The sequence below is a fragment of the Pantherophis guttatus genome, chromosome 1 (genome assembly GCF_059756535.1).
Source record: "Pantherophis guttatus breed Tessera chromosome 1, ASM5975653v1, whole genome shotgun sequence".
Classification (NCBI taxonomy): Eukaryota; Metazoa; Chordata; class Lepidosauria; order Squamata; family Colubridae; genus Pantherophis; species Pantherophis guttatus.
In genome coordinates this window covers 264,808,882-264,827,392 of record NC_142063.1, presented here as the reverse complement: position 1 = coordinate 264,827,392, position 18,511 = coordinate 264,808,882, and the positions used below count along the sequence as shown (strand labels likewise).

The following is an 18,511-nucleotide window of genomic DNA, read 5'->3' as shown; positions in this document are numbered from 1 at the left end:
GCACAGACAGTCAGACACCGTTTTTCTGGTGTAATGTTTTTAATCCAACTGAAGGAATAGCCTTTATCTTTTTCCATTATACCTGAAAATAATAATTCTGCATGATGTACTGTAGGGTGGGATTTCTAACATCTCACTGAAATGGTACTTCAAGGACTCTGAGAAACTCATTCTACAGGTAAACACTACACAAGGACTATTTGAGAGGGAGAACAACCTTCTGTTTCTCCCTATGGCAGGGGTGTCAAACTCACAGCATCACGTTGTCGTTACGTGATATATCATGATTTTTTTCCCCTTCGCTAAACTGGGGGTGGGGGTGGCCAATGCATGCGCACCAGAAACCCAAAAGACAAACAGGCAAGCTCATGTGTGCCGAGCGATATGGTTTCATGTGCCACTTTGGGCACACCTACCATAGATTCACCATCACGGACCTAAATCATGGATACTGGAAGGTTCGTATTGGGGAAAAGACAGGAAAAACTTATTCCACACTAGATCAAAACAAATGGAGTTGTTTGACCCAGATTCTGGGCTAAGGATGAGACGAAGGCTGCATGAGCAGATATGTCCTTAAAGAACAGTGATTGAGCCATCTTTGAGCCAAGGCTCAGGGAAGGAACTGTGAGTACACACATACACAGAGAAAGAGAGAGAGAGAGAGCAAACGCTTCAAAATATTAAGAAAGTAAATTTAAGTTAAATGAAAATATAATTAGAAACTCAGTTGAGTAAAGTTACTAAAGTCTCAGTAGAGCTTTTTCCTTGGAATAACCAATAATATTCATCAATGACTATTTTAATCACATTTTGATTGTTCACTATTATATTCCATTGCTTATATTCTCTTTATTATAATTTTTAAGGTACCTGGAGACATCTGAAGAAACATGCACATAGATTCACATTTAGATGCAAAAACGCTTCTGTTTATTTGAATGCAGAGTTAGAGAAATAATCAAGGAGAACAAATGTTCGTCAGGTGGTTCTTATATCGAAGTATATTCCAAAGTGTTCCGGGTTATATAACCACCATAATGTCATCCAGTGGCTTTCTGGAGAAGTTCGGCACAGTGGCGTCTTTACTGGGGTATCCAACCGGCAGCAGCAAAAGTAACTTTTCATTTGGCGGGCGCGCAAGCAAAACTCTTAACCGTGGGCCACAGTTCAGAGGAGTAGTAGTAACTGTCACCAGGCCCACATTCTAAAAGCAAAAAGAGAACAAAATATGAAAACTTTGTATAAGAATAGCATTCTTTATCCACTTTGTTCTTTGCCCTATAAATCTTTGAAGAACCTACATGCTTCAAGTTTTCGCTGTAATATTTCATTCTGGAATACCTTGTCCCTCAGCCCAAGAGACCCTTTCCCTGTTTAAGATGGATGTCAAACTGAAACAATTCTTTAAGGATTTTGCAGAAAGAACCAGCTTTAGTGATTTGTTACACATGTTTAATGTTTGTATGTTCTTATTATATAGCAAACCACTTATGAGTAGGTGGCATACAAAGAATTGTACAAATGGTTAGATAGATTCATAGATAATAGATAGGTAAGTATATGCTTATCTAAGGTAAGTATAAGCTTGAACATGCATAATCTCTTCAGAAAGTATAAGTACTGCAATTATATACGTGTCAATATTGATATATTTTCATAACTGTATAGTATAAATTTATGATGCAATACAATTATTTTCTGTTCACGTTAATACAAAATTACCTGCTCTTCAGTCAAATAGAATTCATAAGGTATTCATCACATTATGGCCATACATATTTATTCAGGCATTTTAATAATGCATACATGTCAATTTGTAATATATATTGCAACATATGCTATATTTAATTCCAAAGGGATTCAGCCTGTTGCTAAAACCCAGAAGCAAATTATTATAGTGTGGCTTTCTGATTAAATGGATTGTAGTCTATAAAACCTATGCATAAAAGATTATATGAAATATTTCATTGTTTTACCATATACATAAGTCTTGTTATTTGTTTCTCCTTTTAGCTAGCGGCAAAAACTCAGCAACTCATACCATAGATTTTCTAATGTGAAGCTATCATTTGCCTGGCTTCCATCTGAACACATCTAGGAAAGGGAAGCCAAGAAGTTTCAATGTTAAACTATTACGGCTTGGATTCCTCCCCCTCAAAATTTAATTGGAATCTACCTTCTTATTATGGTACTTAAATTCATTGTTTTGTGCCTGAATTTTACAATGATAGAAAATGAGTCCTGGCTCCTGGCCTTCTTCCTTGAAACATACTTGATATGTTAGATCTTAAATAAATTAGATCTTAGTCATGTTAGATGTTACAATTCTCTAACATATCAAGAGTGTTCTGAATTTTATTTCTGGGGCATTAGCTATTGCATTGCACTCAACTTTAGATAATCTACAAATTTGATAGGTGTTCTTCGCATTTCTTCATTCAAACCATTAGTAAAAATATTAAAGACTACAGAATTTGGGGTTGAACCTTATGGCAATCATTTATTTTTAAATTTAATAAAGAACTATTAACAGTAGTTTTTGAGTATGATTTTCAAACCAGCTACATATCCACTTAATTGTTTTATCATAAAGTCTTTACTTAATAATTTACTTACACTTAACTGTTAATCAGAATGTCCTGGAGTAATTCATCAAATGCTTTGGTCAAATCAAGATATATTATAAATATAGCATTCCACAATTTACTAAAAACTACACAATCAAAAAAATTAGGCAACATTAGTCTAGCAAGAGTTGGGTTTTTTTACAAATCTATGTTGGCTTTTGACAATTATTGCAGTGTTTCAATATATTAATCTCTTTATGAACTACTCTAATATGAATAAATAGGATTTTAAATTTATCTCAGCTATGATGGTCATTAAATCATTTTCAGTACTCTTCATATAAATCCATAAATCAGTCTGTGTGTCTTAAATTAGGGATAACTCCCAAATATGCCTTACACGAACTAGTAGCCCAGTCTACTGAAACAAAAGGGCCCAAGTTTGCTATTTGTAGTGCTCAAGCTGAAATATATACAATATAAATTAAGTGTTCAGAATAAATGTAAGCCACCCTGAGTCTCCAGAGAAGGGCGGCATATAAATCAATTTTTTTAAAAAAGTGATTATATTATTGTTGCAATATTTTTAGGATCAGACTCAATAATAATAATGAGAGTTAGAGGTTTAAATATATTTCTCTTTAATTATAATAGGCATTCTATATTCACTGAATATTCACAGATAGAAGCAAAGAAAAATGGTGAAGGTGGCTCCTTATATATACAAAGGGTGGAGCCAAGAGTGGGAGTGGTGAATTATGAATACATTAAGAGTCAAAGAATAAGTTAACCCCTGATATCCCATATATACATTATTTACACATTAGGGAATAAGGCATTTACATCTGACAAATCCCCCTCTAAATGCCGGTTCGCTATACAACACCAATTACATTCAGATTCAGGACAATATAAGACATACAACTTGGAAGTTAAGTATTTGTGCTGTTTAGAAGGTAAAGGCTTCGTCAATATGTCAGCTAATTGTTCAGAGGTATCACAATGCACTGCTTTGATAAATCCATCTTGAGACAATTGTCTCACATGCTTAAATTTTATATCTATATGCCTGGATCTTTGTCCAATGGCATCGGATCTAGATATTTCAATGGCCGCTTTATTGTCTTCATGCATAACAAAAGGCAAAGCAGGTTTTTTCCAAACATCTGAAATTAAATCATTAAACCATACAAGGTTATTTGCAGCTTTGGATAAACAAACATATTCCGCTTCTGTGGTTGAAGTGGCTACCAGTTCTTGTTTACCAGTGTACCAGTAAACTGGACAGTCATTTAACAGAAAAATATAACCAGAAGTACTTTTTCTGCATGATATATCTCCAGCCCAATCCGCATCTGCGTAACATGTAAGTCTTGGTTCTTTATTATCACTAGGTTCTAATACTAGGCAAAAGTCTAATGTACTTTTCAGATATCTTAAAATTCTTTTGACAGCTTCCCAGTGATACATTGTTGGTTTGCTAACGTGCCTTGATAATAAATTGAGTGGTAATGCAATATCTGGCCTGGTCCAATTAGATATATAAAGAAGTGAACCTATGACTGATCTATAAAATGTATTATCCCTGAATTCAGGGGAAGATTCATCAGTATTTCTAAGGAAATCAGTTTGCATAGGAGTGTCACAGGGTTTGGCATTGTTTAAATTGCATTTGTTTAGAAGTTCAATAATCTTATCTTTCTGAGTAAGTTTGAATCCCCTTCTAGTTTTGTTAATTTGTACACCAAGGTATTTGTTTACTTTACCTAGAGATTTCAACGAGAAATGTTCATTTAACTTGTTTACAAAGATTTCTCTTCTCTCTTTGTGTTTTCCTATATATAAAATATCATCTACATAAATCAATACAAATTCAATGTGATCATCACCCTTTTTGACAAAGAAACAGTTATCAGCAGTGGTAGCGTTGAAATCCATGGCCTTAAGTACTTTTACCAAGCAGTCGTACCATCTTTTGCCAGATTGCTTTAATCCGTATAAACTCTTGTTCAATAGCCAAATTTCATTTTTATTAGTGTATTGACTGTGAGGTGCTCTTACATATATTTCCTTATCTAGTTTTGCGTGTAGGTACGCAGTCTGTATGTCATATTGAAATACATCAAGATTGAGTGCGGATGCTACTACTAGAGCTGTTTTAACACTCTCTGTTCTTACTGTGGGGGAGTATGTGTCAGTATAGTCCTCCGGATATTTTTGTGCATAACCTTGTGCAACCAATCTAGCTTTGTATAAGGTATTGCCTCCTTCTAGGTTCTTAATTTTATAAATCCACCTGGTACCAATAATTGTTTTATCTTTAGGTGCAATCGCAGGTGTGAATACATTTAATCCTTGCAAACTTTCCATCTCTTTTTTCATAGCTAGTTCCCATTTTTCCTTTTCTTCACGAGGTAGTTTTAATACTTCCTCATATGTATTAGGTGTTATTTGTTCACCATCCATATGCATTATGTAATCTCTGTATTTATTTGGTATTTGATTTCTGTTGTTCCTAATAGCTCTTTCTGGTTTGCTATGGTAGTCATGCAAATATCTTGCTTCCTTTTTTGTTAATGTGTCTGTCTTTATTTTGTGTTGACTATTTGTCCATGTTTTGGTTTTGTTTTTATTTTTGTTGACATTTTGATTTTCTATTGTCCCTTCCTCACGAGATTTGGTATCTTTGCATTTATCCGGAAATATTTCATTAAGATGTAATTTAGACCAGTTGGCCTGTTCATGGAACACAGCTGTTCTGGAAACTATAAATTTATTATTATTATCAATGAATCTGTACCCTTTGGTGCCAGTTTCATATCCCATAAATCTTAGTCTTCTGGATACGTTTTCTCCCTTTCTTCTCAACTGTTTGGGTATGTGTACGTCTGCAGTGACCCCAAATATGTGCATGTGTGCTAATTTTGGTTTCCTATTATACATCACCTCATATGGTGTCTTATTCACAATACTGGACCAGGTTCTATTTTGAGTGTAATTTGAATAATGTAGGGCTTCTGACCAAAATTGTTTGCCTAAACCAGCATCCTCTAATGTGCATCTAATCATGGTTTGTAATGTGGAATTCTTTCTCTCTGCAATCCCGTTCTGGAACGCAGAAAATGGACTAGACGTGTAATGTAGCATTCCTCTATCCTTTAACCATTGGGAGAATTCTTTAGACATGAATTCACATCCCCTATCTGTCATAATTTGTTTTATTCTGATATTATGTTGTGTTTCTATGCGTTTGTAAAATTCCTTAAATTTTTGAAAGGTTTCATCCTTGTGTTTTAATGTGTAAACAAAACCATAGCGACTGTAATCGTCTACTATTGTTAGGAAGTAACGTTTTCTATAAGTGATTGATGGAGTTAATGGGCCAACTAAGTCCATGTGTACTAAGTCAAAAATTTTGTTAGTTGATCTGGTGGATTTTTTTGGCCTGGGACTAGTTTTTAATTTAGTAGATTTACATACTGAGCATTCCAAATAATTTTCACAATTTTTTATTTTGACACCTTCTGCGTGTTCAGTCATTTTTTGTACTACAGGAAAACTTGCATGTCCTAACTTCCTATGTAAGATATGAGCACACTCGTCATGAATTGGTTTACCTATTTTTGATTTCTTCTCATTGTGTGTATCTGTGTGATCATGAGATATTTTACATTCATCATTGTCACTGTTACTAATATTTTCATCATCTGCCTCAATACAATCTTCCATATTTGAATCAATGTTATGTAACCATCTTTCTTTTGTTATCAGATAGGGTAGGCCTCCTTTAATCATCACAGTGCCTACATTTGTTTTATTCTTCTCTAAAGTTGCTTTTCCCTTTGAGAAAACTATATTGATGTCAGAATCTCTGCTTAGTTTTATGGCACTTAGTATGTTATGAGGTATTTCTGGTATTAACAATACCCCCTCTATTTTTCCTAGACCAGGCAAGGTCACATTCCCTCTGCCTAATACTTGAACTTTTTCTTGATTAGCTACCTTTATTACAAACTTATCTTCTGTAAATGAAGACAATATATTTTTGTTATTAGTGGTGTGATTAGTTGCTCCAGAATCAATAAGCCAATTATTGTTCTCATTTTGTTGCGTTTTAGTGCTGTCTTGTTTATTTAGTCCATTCAGTGAACCAGATTTTCTCTCTTTTGAATTTTCTCTGCCCCCTCTACTTTCTCTGTAATTTGGTGGGCTTCTATATTTATGTCTATCTGTGGAAGACTGTCTATAATTGTATTTATTCCTATATTCTGACCTATGTCTTTCCTTTGAAATTTTGGGACAATCTCTTCTATTGTGTTCCCTGGACCCACAATTGTGGCATTTAAAAGTTTCATTATATTTTTCTTGGAAAGCTACCTTCCTAAAAGATTTGTGTTCTGTGTGATTGCTATAACGATTTTTTCTTGAATTGTCTTCTGCTATCAATTTGTTAGACAGACTTTCTATTGACAAATATCCTAGATTGATGGTGTCTAAGTGTGACATAAAACTATCCCATGATGAATCAAGTGAGTTGATAATAACACTTTTCATTGTTTGATCTGAAATCACTTCCCCCCTCAAATGCAGCTCAGCTCTTATTTTGTTTAAAGATATTAAATGCTCACTTATGGAAACCCCTGGTTTTACTCTGGAAGAAAAGAAGTCCTTAGACATCCTTGTGGTGGTAGCTACACTATCGCTGTGAAACAAATTAAACATGCATTGAATTATTTCTGAAACAGTTAGATTTGGTTTGATGCTATGATACATTGCAGGAGACACGCTAGATATTATTAAGAAAAATGCCTTATGGTGTAAACAATCTATTTTTAAAGTCCAAGGTCTTCTTGGGGGACTAGTGATAAAAAATAGTAAATTTTCTTTCATAAAGACAACCTGGAGCTGTTGATACCATTCTTGTAAATTAATGCCATCAACCCTAAGTTTTGGGAAGTCACTGGGTAAGTTACCCACATTATTTTGTCCATTACTTACAACCTGAGGTAGTCCGTGGTCTCGCAAGTGTAGGAAATTGCAAAACGGCATGGGGATGCTCGCAACGAGTCTGCGCGGTTCTCTGGCCAGTTCAAGTCTTTCCGGACCGTCTACGTAGTTTCGCACATGCGCGTTGTTCATTTCTTCTTTGACGTCGTCGTGGAAGGTTCTCTCCATTGTAGCTCGCTCGCTCCGCTCCTCTTCAGACGAGTCGGTCTCTGGCTCGGTCTTAGGAGTTCTGATGGCGGCGACTGTTCTTCTCTTTCTTTTGGGTGCGTTGGCACTTGCTTCGGTCTGTGGTGTAGGGCGGAATCGACATGGCTCTCTGGGCTCGGGCGTCGTCGTTCTCGAAGTCAGGATGGGAGCGTGCAGGTCTTGAAGTATCGGCTTGTTCGCTTGCTTCTTCGTTGTCGCTTTGGAAATTTTTAATTTTGGCCCAAATGCAGCAAAAAGCGTCTTCATTGCTGACTTTACTTGGGATTTCGTTAAGTCGTCTTCATTTTCTGATTCTGGCTCTTCCGAAGAGTTTGAATCCTCCTTTTCACTTTCGTTGTCTGATAACGTTTTTCGCGCCAGAAATTTTGAACTGAGCATTTTGATTGGCTCTGCTTCGCTCACTTTGGAGGCTTGTTGAAACCAAGATGGCTGCCATTCAAAATTTCGCGCGGGATCACATTTTTTCTTTTTCATAACGACTTTCTCTTTAGTCATATCACTCACAGTTTTTTGGTCTTTGGGTTTCTCTTTAGCGATGTTTTTCTCTCTCGCTGCTCCGCTGTTCTTCAGCATTTCTTGGAGGTTCGCGATGAGGCTTTCATCATTCTTCTGGCTTTTTAATAACTTCAGTATCTCTGACCTGAGTTCGTTATTTTCTATTTCGATTTCCTCCTGGCCATCATTTTCATTTATTAATTCTTCTTCTTCAGTGGTGTATTCTTCGGATTCTCTCGAAATCGCGTTTGTGGATTCGTTGATTATTTCTTGTTCAGTTTCTATTTCTTTGCTGTAGGCCCTGGTGTTGGGCCTATCTTTCTTAGACATTTTTAGGTATTTATTGAGTCAATTAACCATCCTCTGCTACCAGTTTGTTGCAATATTTTTAGGATCAGACTCAATAATAATAATGAGAGTTAGAGGTTTAAATATATTTCTCTTTAATTATAATAGGCATTCTATATTCACTGAATATTCACAGATAGAAGCAAAGAAAAATGGTGAAGGTGGCTCCTTATATATACAAAGGGTGGAGCCAAGAGTGGGAGTGGTGAATTATGAATACATTAAGAGTCAAAGAATAAGTTAACCCCTGATATCCCATATATACATTATTTACACATTAGGGAATAAGGCATTTACATCTGACAATTATATTACGTTGGCAGATTGTGATGGAATTTGAGTATGTTAACTTTGCTCTAAGCTTGCTCAACAGATTTAAATGAAAATCCTCAATCTCCCAAGATTACAACTGTCTGTATATTCTGTCAAATATTGTGTACAGCCTAAAACACCTTTCCATTAAGGCAGAACCAATTCCTCTTTTTGCCCAGATGTGTGGTCTAAGATAAAATGTATAGTGAAAGCAGGTTTTTCTAAAAAAAACCACCAATGGTTGTGCCTAATTCTCCACATTGATTATATTTCTTTGTGCTCTTGCTCTTACCCAAATTGCAAGCATACCTCTAAGGCAGCGAGAAGGATGCCACATGCAATAGAAACACTGATCTCATTGTAGTAGTGAGTTTTCTTTTTCCCATCTGGAAGGATTCCATACACCTGCTTGAAAATGAGAATCAAGTACGGAGCGCTATCCAAATATTCTTTGATCCAGTTTGTCCTAAGAAAGAGTCATTTTTAAACAGCTGTTTAGTATTAAATATTTGCACTGTTATAAAATGCAAATGTATTATACAATAAAAGTCTGGCTGAAAGCCTTCCAGAAAACCTTTTAAAAGCTGCCAGACATAACACCTACTATTTTTCTACGTGAAAGAAAACCCCTTGCATTGTGTTCAGCACCTTGGCTGGGACAACACATCTTTCACTTGTACTGTTTCAAATCACAGCTGCAATAAATTGGTTGCCAGGTGAGAAATGAAGTGGAATTTGGTATGTTTAAGAATATATATATATATTGGAAAGAGATATATTTAAAAGCATAAACAGGCTGAAATGTATTTTCAAACCTGATAAAAAATATAAATAGTGGGGACATGGTACAATTTTAGAAATTTGCTAACCATAATTTCAGGATTAAAATAAAAACATTTATTTCATGATTAATTAGATTGTATATAATCAAATAATTGTATGAAATGATGCATATAACAAAAGATCATCTTTAGGAATATGTACTAAGGAAAAAAATGACACTAATAACCTAGATTTTAATTGATCCTTATATCCATAACCTAAGGAACATAATGATCATTCCCTCCAAGTTGCAGCAATCATCCTGTTGATACCTTATCCGTTTTACATCATTAACCCATCTGACTCCCATCCTTTTCATGTAGTTGATTTCTTCCTCTTCTTCAATGATTTCCCGGATTTTATGCTTTACTTCTTTATCGCTGACAACCACAAAGGTCCAAGGTTCAGTATGTGCCCCACTAGGAGATGTTCCTTTAATTGAACAAAAAGGAAATATTTGGTTTAAAGAATAGCGCTACCTGATGATCTTCTAATAAAAGATAAAATAGACTTCACAACTTTAAGCCTCATCACTTTTGGAACTGGGATACAACTATGTGCTAAGATTACAGCATTCAGTCAGATAATTGGCTAGATTAACTTCAATTGATTAAAACTTTTGATCGTGTAAATGTGTTGCTCCAACATGAAACAACAAAGCTAATTTTAATAAAATAATGGATCATGATCTTCCGAAAGGCATTTTGAAGAGAAAGCTTTGGGAAGGTGGGCATCTCCTGTGACTCATAGAGGTAATAGAAGGGATAACTTTGACTTCCAAACTATTATCTTATTCATATGTTTAACACTACTGTTTATTTTCTAGTTCATCTTATATGAGCTCCCTATAGTTACTGCACCTTAGAGATGCACTTCCTGAGGCTACATGCTTTATACCAAAAACAACTTACACAAGTACAGAGTGACAGGCAAGCATTGTATTTATCTTAATTCAACTTGGTAGACTTCCTTCTTAGCTTTACCATATGGACACATGTTTTTTTCTTATGTTAAATGGGCAGTATGGGAATTATTGAAGTAAATTGAAGAGAGTGACTGTCTGTCTATCATCATCATCTATCTATCCATCTATCATCCATCATGTTGGGAGAGGGATTTTGAAAGTTAGTGAAACTAACACTAAATTATTATAGGAAGATAATATGGAGAAGATAATATAATATGATAAGATGGGTTCACATAGAGCACCATTTTCTTACTAATGTTGTTTACTCCTATAAAGGTATCATACAATATCCCTTTAAGTAGATTGATATTTTCGAAGTGAAAGATAACAGGATGCTAGAGTAGTTACTCTAGATTTTAATCATTTCGAAGAAATCCATTTACAAAGAGTACTACCTGCAGTTTTAATCACGTTGTCAATTACTTCTCTTGGAACTGGCTCATCACTGATGAATCTAACAGATCGTCTCTTTTTGAGAAGCTCATAAAAATCCTTTGATCTTTTGACCATGTTTTCTTCAGAGTAGCGTTCAATTGAAAAAGGGATGTGAGCTGATTCATTCCATTCATCATCATCTTCAGAAGAAAGTGGAGGAAATAATACAAAAATAAACATAAAACAGGATAAAGGATTTCAATTATTTTTTCTGGGAAATAAAAAGTCTAATCTTTGGCGCTACTAACTATTGCATCTAATTGTATATCAACAAAGAATTTTGGAGGAAACAAGTCATGTTTATAGAAGACTATCAGAAGTAATATTTTTTCATACTTGTTGAGTCTTGGGAGTGGAATATATTCTGTATGCAGAAAAAGGCAAGTTCAGTTTCTGGGATCTCCATATAGAGCTAGGAAACAACAACAATTTTAGATAAAATCTTGTAAAACCATTGCCTTAAAATGAGTGTAGACCAGGAATGGTCTATGGGAAGTATTACAATGTAGTTCATTTGTGCTTGCTTAAACATGGGTTTGTAGGAGCTAGACATTAAAAACCTAGAGAACAGGTCTTTCTTCCCTGCTATAGACAGTATTTGACTAATCAATCTCTGGGCACCAACTTTATCTGGGAGCAGAAATGTAAGTAGACACTGCATCTGTGTCCTGAGGCAAACATTTTAATGGGATTTAAAGGTGATGGAGCTCCAATGCTAAGCCTCCCTGGCTGGAATGGGACTTTTCAGCTCCTTGGCCACGCCTGCTTCTCTGCCAGGGTTTATCTTCCAGGGATTCAACTCGGCTGACACACCCCCATTCATTCTCCCTGGCCATTGGGCCACGGCCCCTCCATCCAACACGCTTCAATGCAGCCCATTCGCTGAAGCAGGGTTGGTCCTGGGTTTTTCACCACCAGGGACAGTTAGCCGCCAACCAATCAGCTAGCTGCTAATGCCGGCAAGCAGAAGCTACGGTGCGATTGATCGCACTGGTGGTGGGGTTTGGGGGAGGTGCTTCAGCCAAACAGCTTTAGGGAAGCCAAACACTTGTTAGGAGAAGGAAGGGAAGGGGGTGGAAGCTCCCCTGTACCTGATCGTGCCTCCCTGATAATGAATGGGATGGGAAGAGCGGTGGTGGTGGTGGTGGTGGTAAGTAAGCCGGCTTCATCCAAAGGGAAGGGGGAGAGAGAGAGAAAGAAAGACAGAGAAGGAAGAAAGAAAGAAAAGAGAGAAACCCTGGTAGAGAAGTAGTAGTGGCCAAGGGTAGGAGCCAAAAAGTCCTAGACCAGTGATGGCTAACCTTTTTGCCGTGGTGTGCCAAAAGTGTGGGGAGTGTGGGGGGGTCATGCGCGCACGTGTTCCCACACCCATAATTCAATGCTCCCCACCCCACCCCACCACGCATGCGCACACGACACACACACACCCTGCACTCTCCCCACTTTTGGCACACGGTGGGACCGGAAGGCCTATTTTTCACCTTCTCCCGGCTCCAGAGGCTTTCTAGGAGCCTGGGGAGGGCAAAAACGGCCTTCCCCACCCCTCCGGAGGCCGGAAACAGCCTGTTTCCTGACTTCCTATGGGCCCGGAAGGCCCAAAAATCAGATGGCTGGCATGTACATATGCGCTGGAGCTCAGCTAGGGCCATGCTCGCGTGCCCACCGATATGGCTCCACGTGCCACCTGTGGCACGCGTGCCATAGGTTCGCCATCACGGTCCTAGACCCTCCCTGGCTATGGTTATTGAGGTTGTAGTAAAGGAGAGGTGACACACAAGTGCTTCTTCCCTGCAGCAGCACTGATCCTGTGTCTCATGAGAAAAGGATGAAGGAATCTAATAGCAAGCGCTGAGAAAGACCCCGAGAGCCATATTTCCATCCTGTAGTCCAGGCCTTTTTCAACTACTTCCAGGCAATCCAAATGAGTAGAGGAGGAAGAAGAGAATGGAGGAAGTGTCACTGCTGCTGCTGACTGAAGCAACAGCTAATTTAGGAATGAGATGATTATGCTATTATCACTTTGATACCAAATCAAATGGTTCCTGTTTGCCTAAGCTTTGAAATGTTTTCAACCCAGTTTGCCTTGATTTGTTGTTCAGTATAGCTGGTTTGCTGATGAATAGTTGCTTTATGCTCTGATTGCTGTAATTTTACTTTTGCATCATTTAAAAAATCTATGTACACCACTATTTTGTTGCAGATGAAACTGCAGTTTGCAGTGTTTTAAAAGTGCATAAGAAAATAAAAGATGTTAGCAGCTGCAGAATGATTTCTCCCTTTACATTCTAAACTGTACAGAAAAACACATTTTTTTTCTAAAAAGTGTAAGAATGTATTATTGTAGCTACATTTTTCATGTCTTTCATGTATAAAGAGGCAGAAAGAACTACTTCCCATTTCTTTAATTTCAAAACAAAAGAATCAGTGGAGGAGAGCTACTAATGATAGAATGTTCCTCATGCTGTTTGTTTAGTTTCTAAGAAGGGCTTCTTACTTTGCCATTAAATTTGTCCAACGAGTTTTTATTTTTATTTTTATTTCTCATAAACATATTTAAATGTACAATCTTTTATCCATCATTTTCATCCATCAAATTGAAAAGGGAAACAACAAAAGAGAGGAGTAGAGAGGGAGGGAGAAGAGAGGAAAGGAGAGGGAGAGATAGAAGAGAGGGAAAAAGAGAGGAAGGAAAGGGAGGAGAAAGAGGAGTAGGAGAGAGGGTTAGAAAGGAAGGAAGAAGAGAGGAGTGGGGAAAAGGAAGGGGAAGTAGGAAAGAGAAGGAGAGGAAGAACAAAGAAAGTAGGAAGAGATGGAGGAAGGAAGAGAAGGGGAGGAGAAGAGGAAAGGTTGTGGTAAAATAAAGGAGGGTAAATGGTAAAATAGCAGCCCCGAACAACTAAAAATGAAAGTTAAAAGATAAGATGAATGGAGAATGAGGGATAAAAGGCCATTTAATTTGTTATATACCAAATCATCAATGTTCATAAACCGTTAATAAAATATCTTTCTTATCAAAATATAAAGGAGGGTGAAATGATCCATGGGTTAAACAAAGGAGAACAAAATGGACCCCTAGCAGCAAAATTCATGATCCTAAAACATTGGGTTCTTGAAGACAGTGCTCAATGTTGTTTTCTTTGGATGCTGACAGGACTTTTAAAAGTGCTCTAACTTTTCTCATTCTGCCATCATACGCAACTAAGTGACTCTTCTGAATGCACCCAAGCCATGCAGTTGCTTAAAAGCAATGAACCGCTGGCTTTGATCAACCTGGCTGAGCATGACTAAGGCTGATCACAGAATGCAAGTATGACGTTTTCATCCCACCAATCAAAACACTATGTCCTATGACTTCAATCCATTCTCTCGTTTCTTCATTGCAAAGGTTTCTATTACCACCCTCACAACCCGAACCAGGAAAATAAGTGAGAAAGGGAAGAAAACTTGAAAGTCAAAGTTCCCTCTTCCAGATTTTTTTTCTAACAGCAGTTTTGGCATATGAATTTACATACTCCTACTATTCTTAAATGTAATACATATTTGGCCCAGTGCCTATGCAACGAATATAAGGATATTCCATGGAAGACCAACTCCTGTTCTGCCCCAGCTATGGACCCCAAAGAACACCGCACACACAAAGTCCATTCAAACCTTAGTTTACTAAATAAACCAGTTTTTTACAACAACGGCTGTTAATTAACTGCATTAACAGCCGCCAAGAATTCAAAGAATAATACTGAAAGATTACTGTGGTTGGAAGAATGCCCAGAAGCAATTTGCAGGAAGCTGATAAGATAAGCAAGACAAGACACGAAGGTATGTGAACGAAGTTGTTCCCTGCAAATCGCTTCAGTTGGCGTTCCTCCTTAAATAGGCTAAGGGAATAGCCAATTAGCCCCAAGCCTTACTCTCGAGGAGACCTCCTCCTGAGGAGCCACTCCTGCCTTTTGGCAGCTCTGCGCGCCCATGCATCGAGAAGAGGCTCCTCCTCTTCGTCCTCTTCACTTAAGGGAGCTTCTGGAGGATCTGAAGGCCCTGACTGAATCCCCACCTCTGGCACCACATCTTCTCCAGCCTCCTCATTGTCCGACTTGAGTGCCAGCTGCACAGGCTGCTGGCGCAGCACCACACCAGCCTCCTTGCTGTCTGAATCAGCTACTAGCTGCACAGGCCACGTATGGGACACAACAACTCCTGAAAGACTTGAAATTAGACAACTTAGAACTTCACTGTCTTCAGTCCAACCTAAATGTAGTACATAAAATTATCTGCTACAATGTCCTACCTGTCAATGAATACTTCAACTTCAACCACAATACACGAGCACACAATGGATACAAACTTATGATAAACTGCTCCAAACTTGATTGCAGAAAATACGACTTCAGTAACAGAGTTGTCAATGCTTGGAATGCACTACCTGACTCTGTGGTTTCTTCCCCAAACCCCCAAAACTTTAACCTTAGACTGTCTACTGTCGACCACATCCCATTCCTAAGAGGTCTTTAAGGGGCGTGCATAAGCGCACCAATGTGCCTACTGTCCCTGTCTTAATATTCCCTTTTATTTGTATCCATTTCATGTATTCATAATCATGTTTATACTTATATCTGTTATCTAATACATGCTTGACGAAAATAAATAAAATAAAAAAAACATTAGAAGAACATTAGTTGATGGGTACATTCAGTTAAAGAGCAGAGAAAGTGCAGGCCAAAGCAGGAGCCAGTCAATGGACACCTTTCCCCTCTCAGGCAAATCTTTTATAAGAGGAAGGAGTAGTATTGGCATTTTGCTTTCTACTCCGAGGCTACTCCGAGGCTAGTTTGCAAAGCTTTATAGGGCTGCCTTCCACCCAACACACAGCCGGCAGTGTTAGGATTGGTCCTGTGGGCAAGAGAATCCAGAATCCTCATTCTGGAAAGGCATCCAGCCTTGAGCACATAACCACATTGGCTTGACATTTCTTTCATTTTCTCTCCCACGTTTGGGCTTTGGGCTTTTTAGTAAATTAAACCAGAAAAGACATGGCATGCATAAAAGCTGCATCTAGTTATTTGCACACCGTGGAAAAGCTCCTCACTTGTGATTAAGCACATTCCATTGCCGCCCATCTAGGAACACATTGTATTGAACTTTCAGGGACATACATCTCAATAAACATGTAATGTTAAAGTGCTTTTGTCAATAATGTGCACACTGTTGCTGCTTTCTTTCCCCATAACTCAGATCAGCTTCACGGCTCCTTATATCAATTACAATTATTAATCTACATAACCAAAAAGGAGGGCCTCAGGCTATGTTAGCCTTGCAAGGTAATTCAGAAGAGAAGCATAGCCAAGAGTAACAGCTCTATTTTTATTTTAAGGGGTTCACCTCCACCCTCCTGTTCAATCATATCTGATTCTTGCAGACTGCCTGGACATGTCCCTGCAGTTTTCTTGGCAAGGTTTTTCAGAAATAGTTTGCCATTGCCTCCTTCCTTGGGCTGACGGAAAGTGTCTGGCCTAAGGTCATCCAGTTGAGTTCATGCCCAAGAATTCACAGTCTTCTAGTTCCTAATCTGATGCCTTAACCACTACACCAAACTGGCTCTCACTATAAGGTCATATTAATAGAAAATTCATTTCATTATTTTCCCCAAAACTAGGGAGGGTCCCTTCTGAGACATGTTCACCACCTCTCCTCCTTCAGTCTTAAATTTTATTTATTAAACCATTATCTAGGCTGCAGTTCTTCCTCCTGCCTCCCAAAGTCATTCCCACATATCATTTCTTGCTAAGAGGCTGCTATTGCCACTTTTGTCTCCTCTTTGAGCCCATCAAAAACACTAGGCACCATACCAGCACTATTTCATTTCTTCAGCCACTCCAGATCTTCAGCTGCATAGGAGTTAAGATTAACACCAAAACACTAATAGTGTAAAAACATTAATGTAAAGCAGCTTTTCCCAACCTGTTTTTCTCCAGATGCATTGAACTTCAAATCCTCCCCCCCCTCCAATTCTCAGCCAGGAATAGTTCTTCATACCTTCTTCCTCTGCATGTAAATCAGTTCCATCTTTTAAGTCTTCTTCTCCCCATGGGCCAGGCCCTGCCTTTTTGCTGGTTGTGCTCAGCTCTGTCTTAGGAGTCTTCTTGCTGCTTCTGAATATTATCCCTATCAAGACACAGATTAGTGCTACCACAGCTGGAGTTAATAAAGAAAACGTCATAATCAATGAATATCAAATGTGGTATCACAAGTCCCCGTGCAGCACAATGCTTCTTGTTAAGAACAAAATTGAAAACAAATAGCACACAAGGATTAGAACCACCCCCTTAGAGGGTTTTGCCCTCTTGGCTTCCTGAAGCTGGAATTTTCTGAAATTGCTCTTCAACCTTTAATAAGGCCTGGCTTCTTTCCCAGAATGAAGCCTGTTTGTTTTATGCCTGAATTGAAATCCTATTGCAAAATCTGACCCCAAGTTACATTAAATTGAACGACACCAATTTAATTGCTACTATGTTCTTGGAAAATCATGAGACAGTATATATAGAGCTTGAACAATTCTGAAGGTTGAGCAAAAAAGTCCAATGAAAGCAGCGGTGGGTTTCACATTATGTTACTACCGGTTCTCTGCGTGTTCACACACTCGCTTCATGCATGCGTGTGCCCGGTCTGCATGTGCGCCTGCCTTCCACGCATATGCCTGGCCTTCCACACATGCACTTTGCTCACGCATGTGCCTTCCGTGCATGAACCCGGCCTCAAAAATGTGCCTAAATAGAATGGCATAGAGCAGGGACGGGTGGACAGGTGGGCGGGCCTACCCATGATTTCCGCTACCGGTTCGGGTGAACTGATCCAAACCAGCTGAATACCATTTCTGAATGAAAGATACTCAAAACTGGACTAGGAATAACTCACGGGTTCCCTTCTAGATATTTTATTAATTTATTTATTTGTTAAATTTATTGACTTACCTCAGGATATCTCTGACCTATTTTAGATCTATTTTAGATCTAAACCTTTTGTCATCATACCTTCCTTTAGTATAATCTTAAAGAACACATCAAAATGAGCACAAATGAAGAGTGAAAAGAATACAATGAAACTTTGGGAAAACATAGATTTATTGTAGCAATATAATACTAAAAAGTTTCTTCATACTTTTTCTGGTCTCTGATTGCACCTCCCCAAGAGAAGTACCCCTCACAGTTCAGGAAGCTCTATTTTAGACTGTAAATCACCGAGCAGGTCATCTGGTGTCCCTAGCCATCCAAATTGCATAGTACCTAAAGCTGGAGAAATTATGTTGCTGTAGGAAGTAGAAGCATTCACTGCCAGGGTAAACTGGCTCAAAATT

General features: G+C 38.0%; 1 protein-coding gene across 1 annotated transcript; it reads right to left on the bottom strand.

The window, feature by feature from the left end:
* Window positions 1-910: 910 nt before the first annotated feature.
* IYD (iodotyrosine deiodinase) lies at window positions 911-17,424 on the bottom strand. Its single transcript, XM_034419061.3, has 5 exons — window positions 17,194-17,424; window positions 11,124-11,303; window positions 10,034-10,193; window positions 9,249-9,405; window positions 911-1,207 (listed from the first exon to the last, which is right to left on the bottom strand). Exons 1-5 carry the CDS (start codon window positions 17,375-17,377, stop codon window positions 1,025-1,027), a joined length of 864 nt encoding a protein of 287 aa, XP_034274952.2. The 5' UTR covers window positions 17,378-17,424; the 3' UTR covers window positions 911-1,024.
* Between the last annotated feature and the right edge of the window lie 1,087 nt (window positions 17,425-18,511).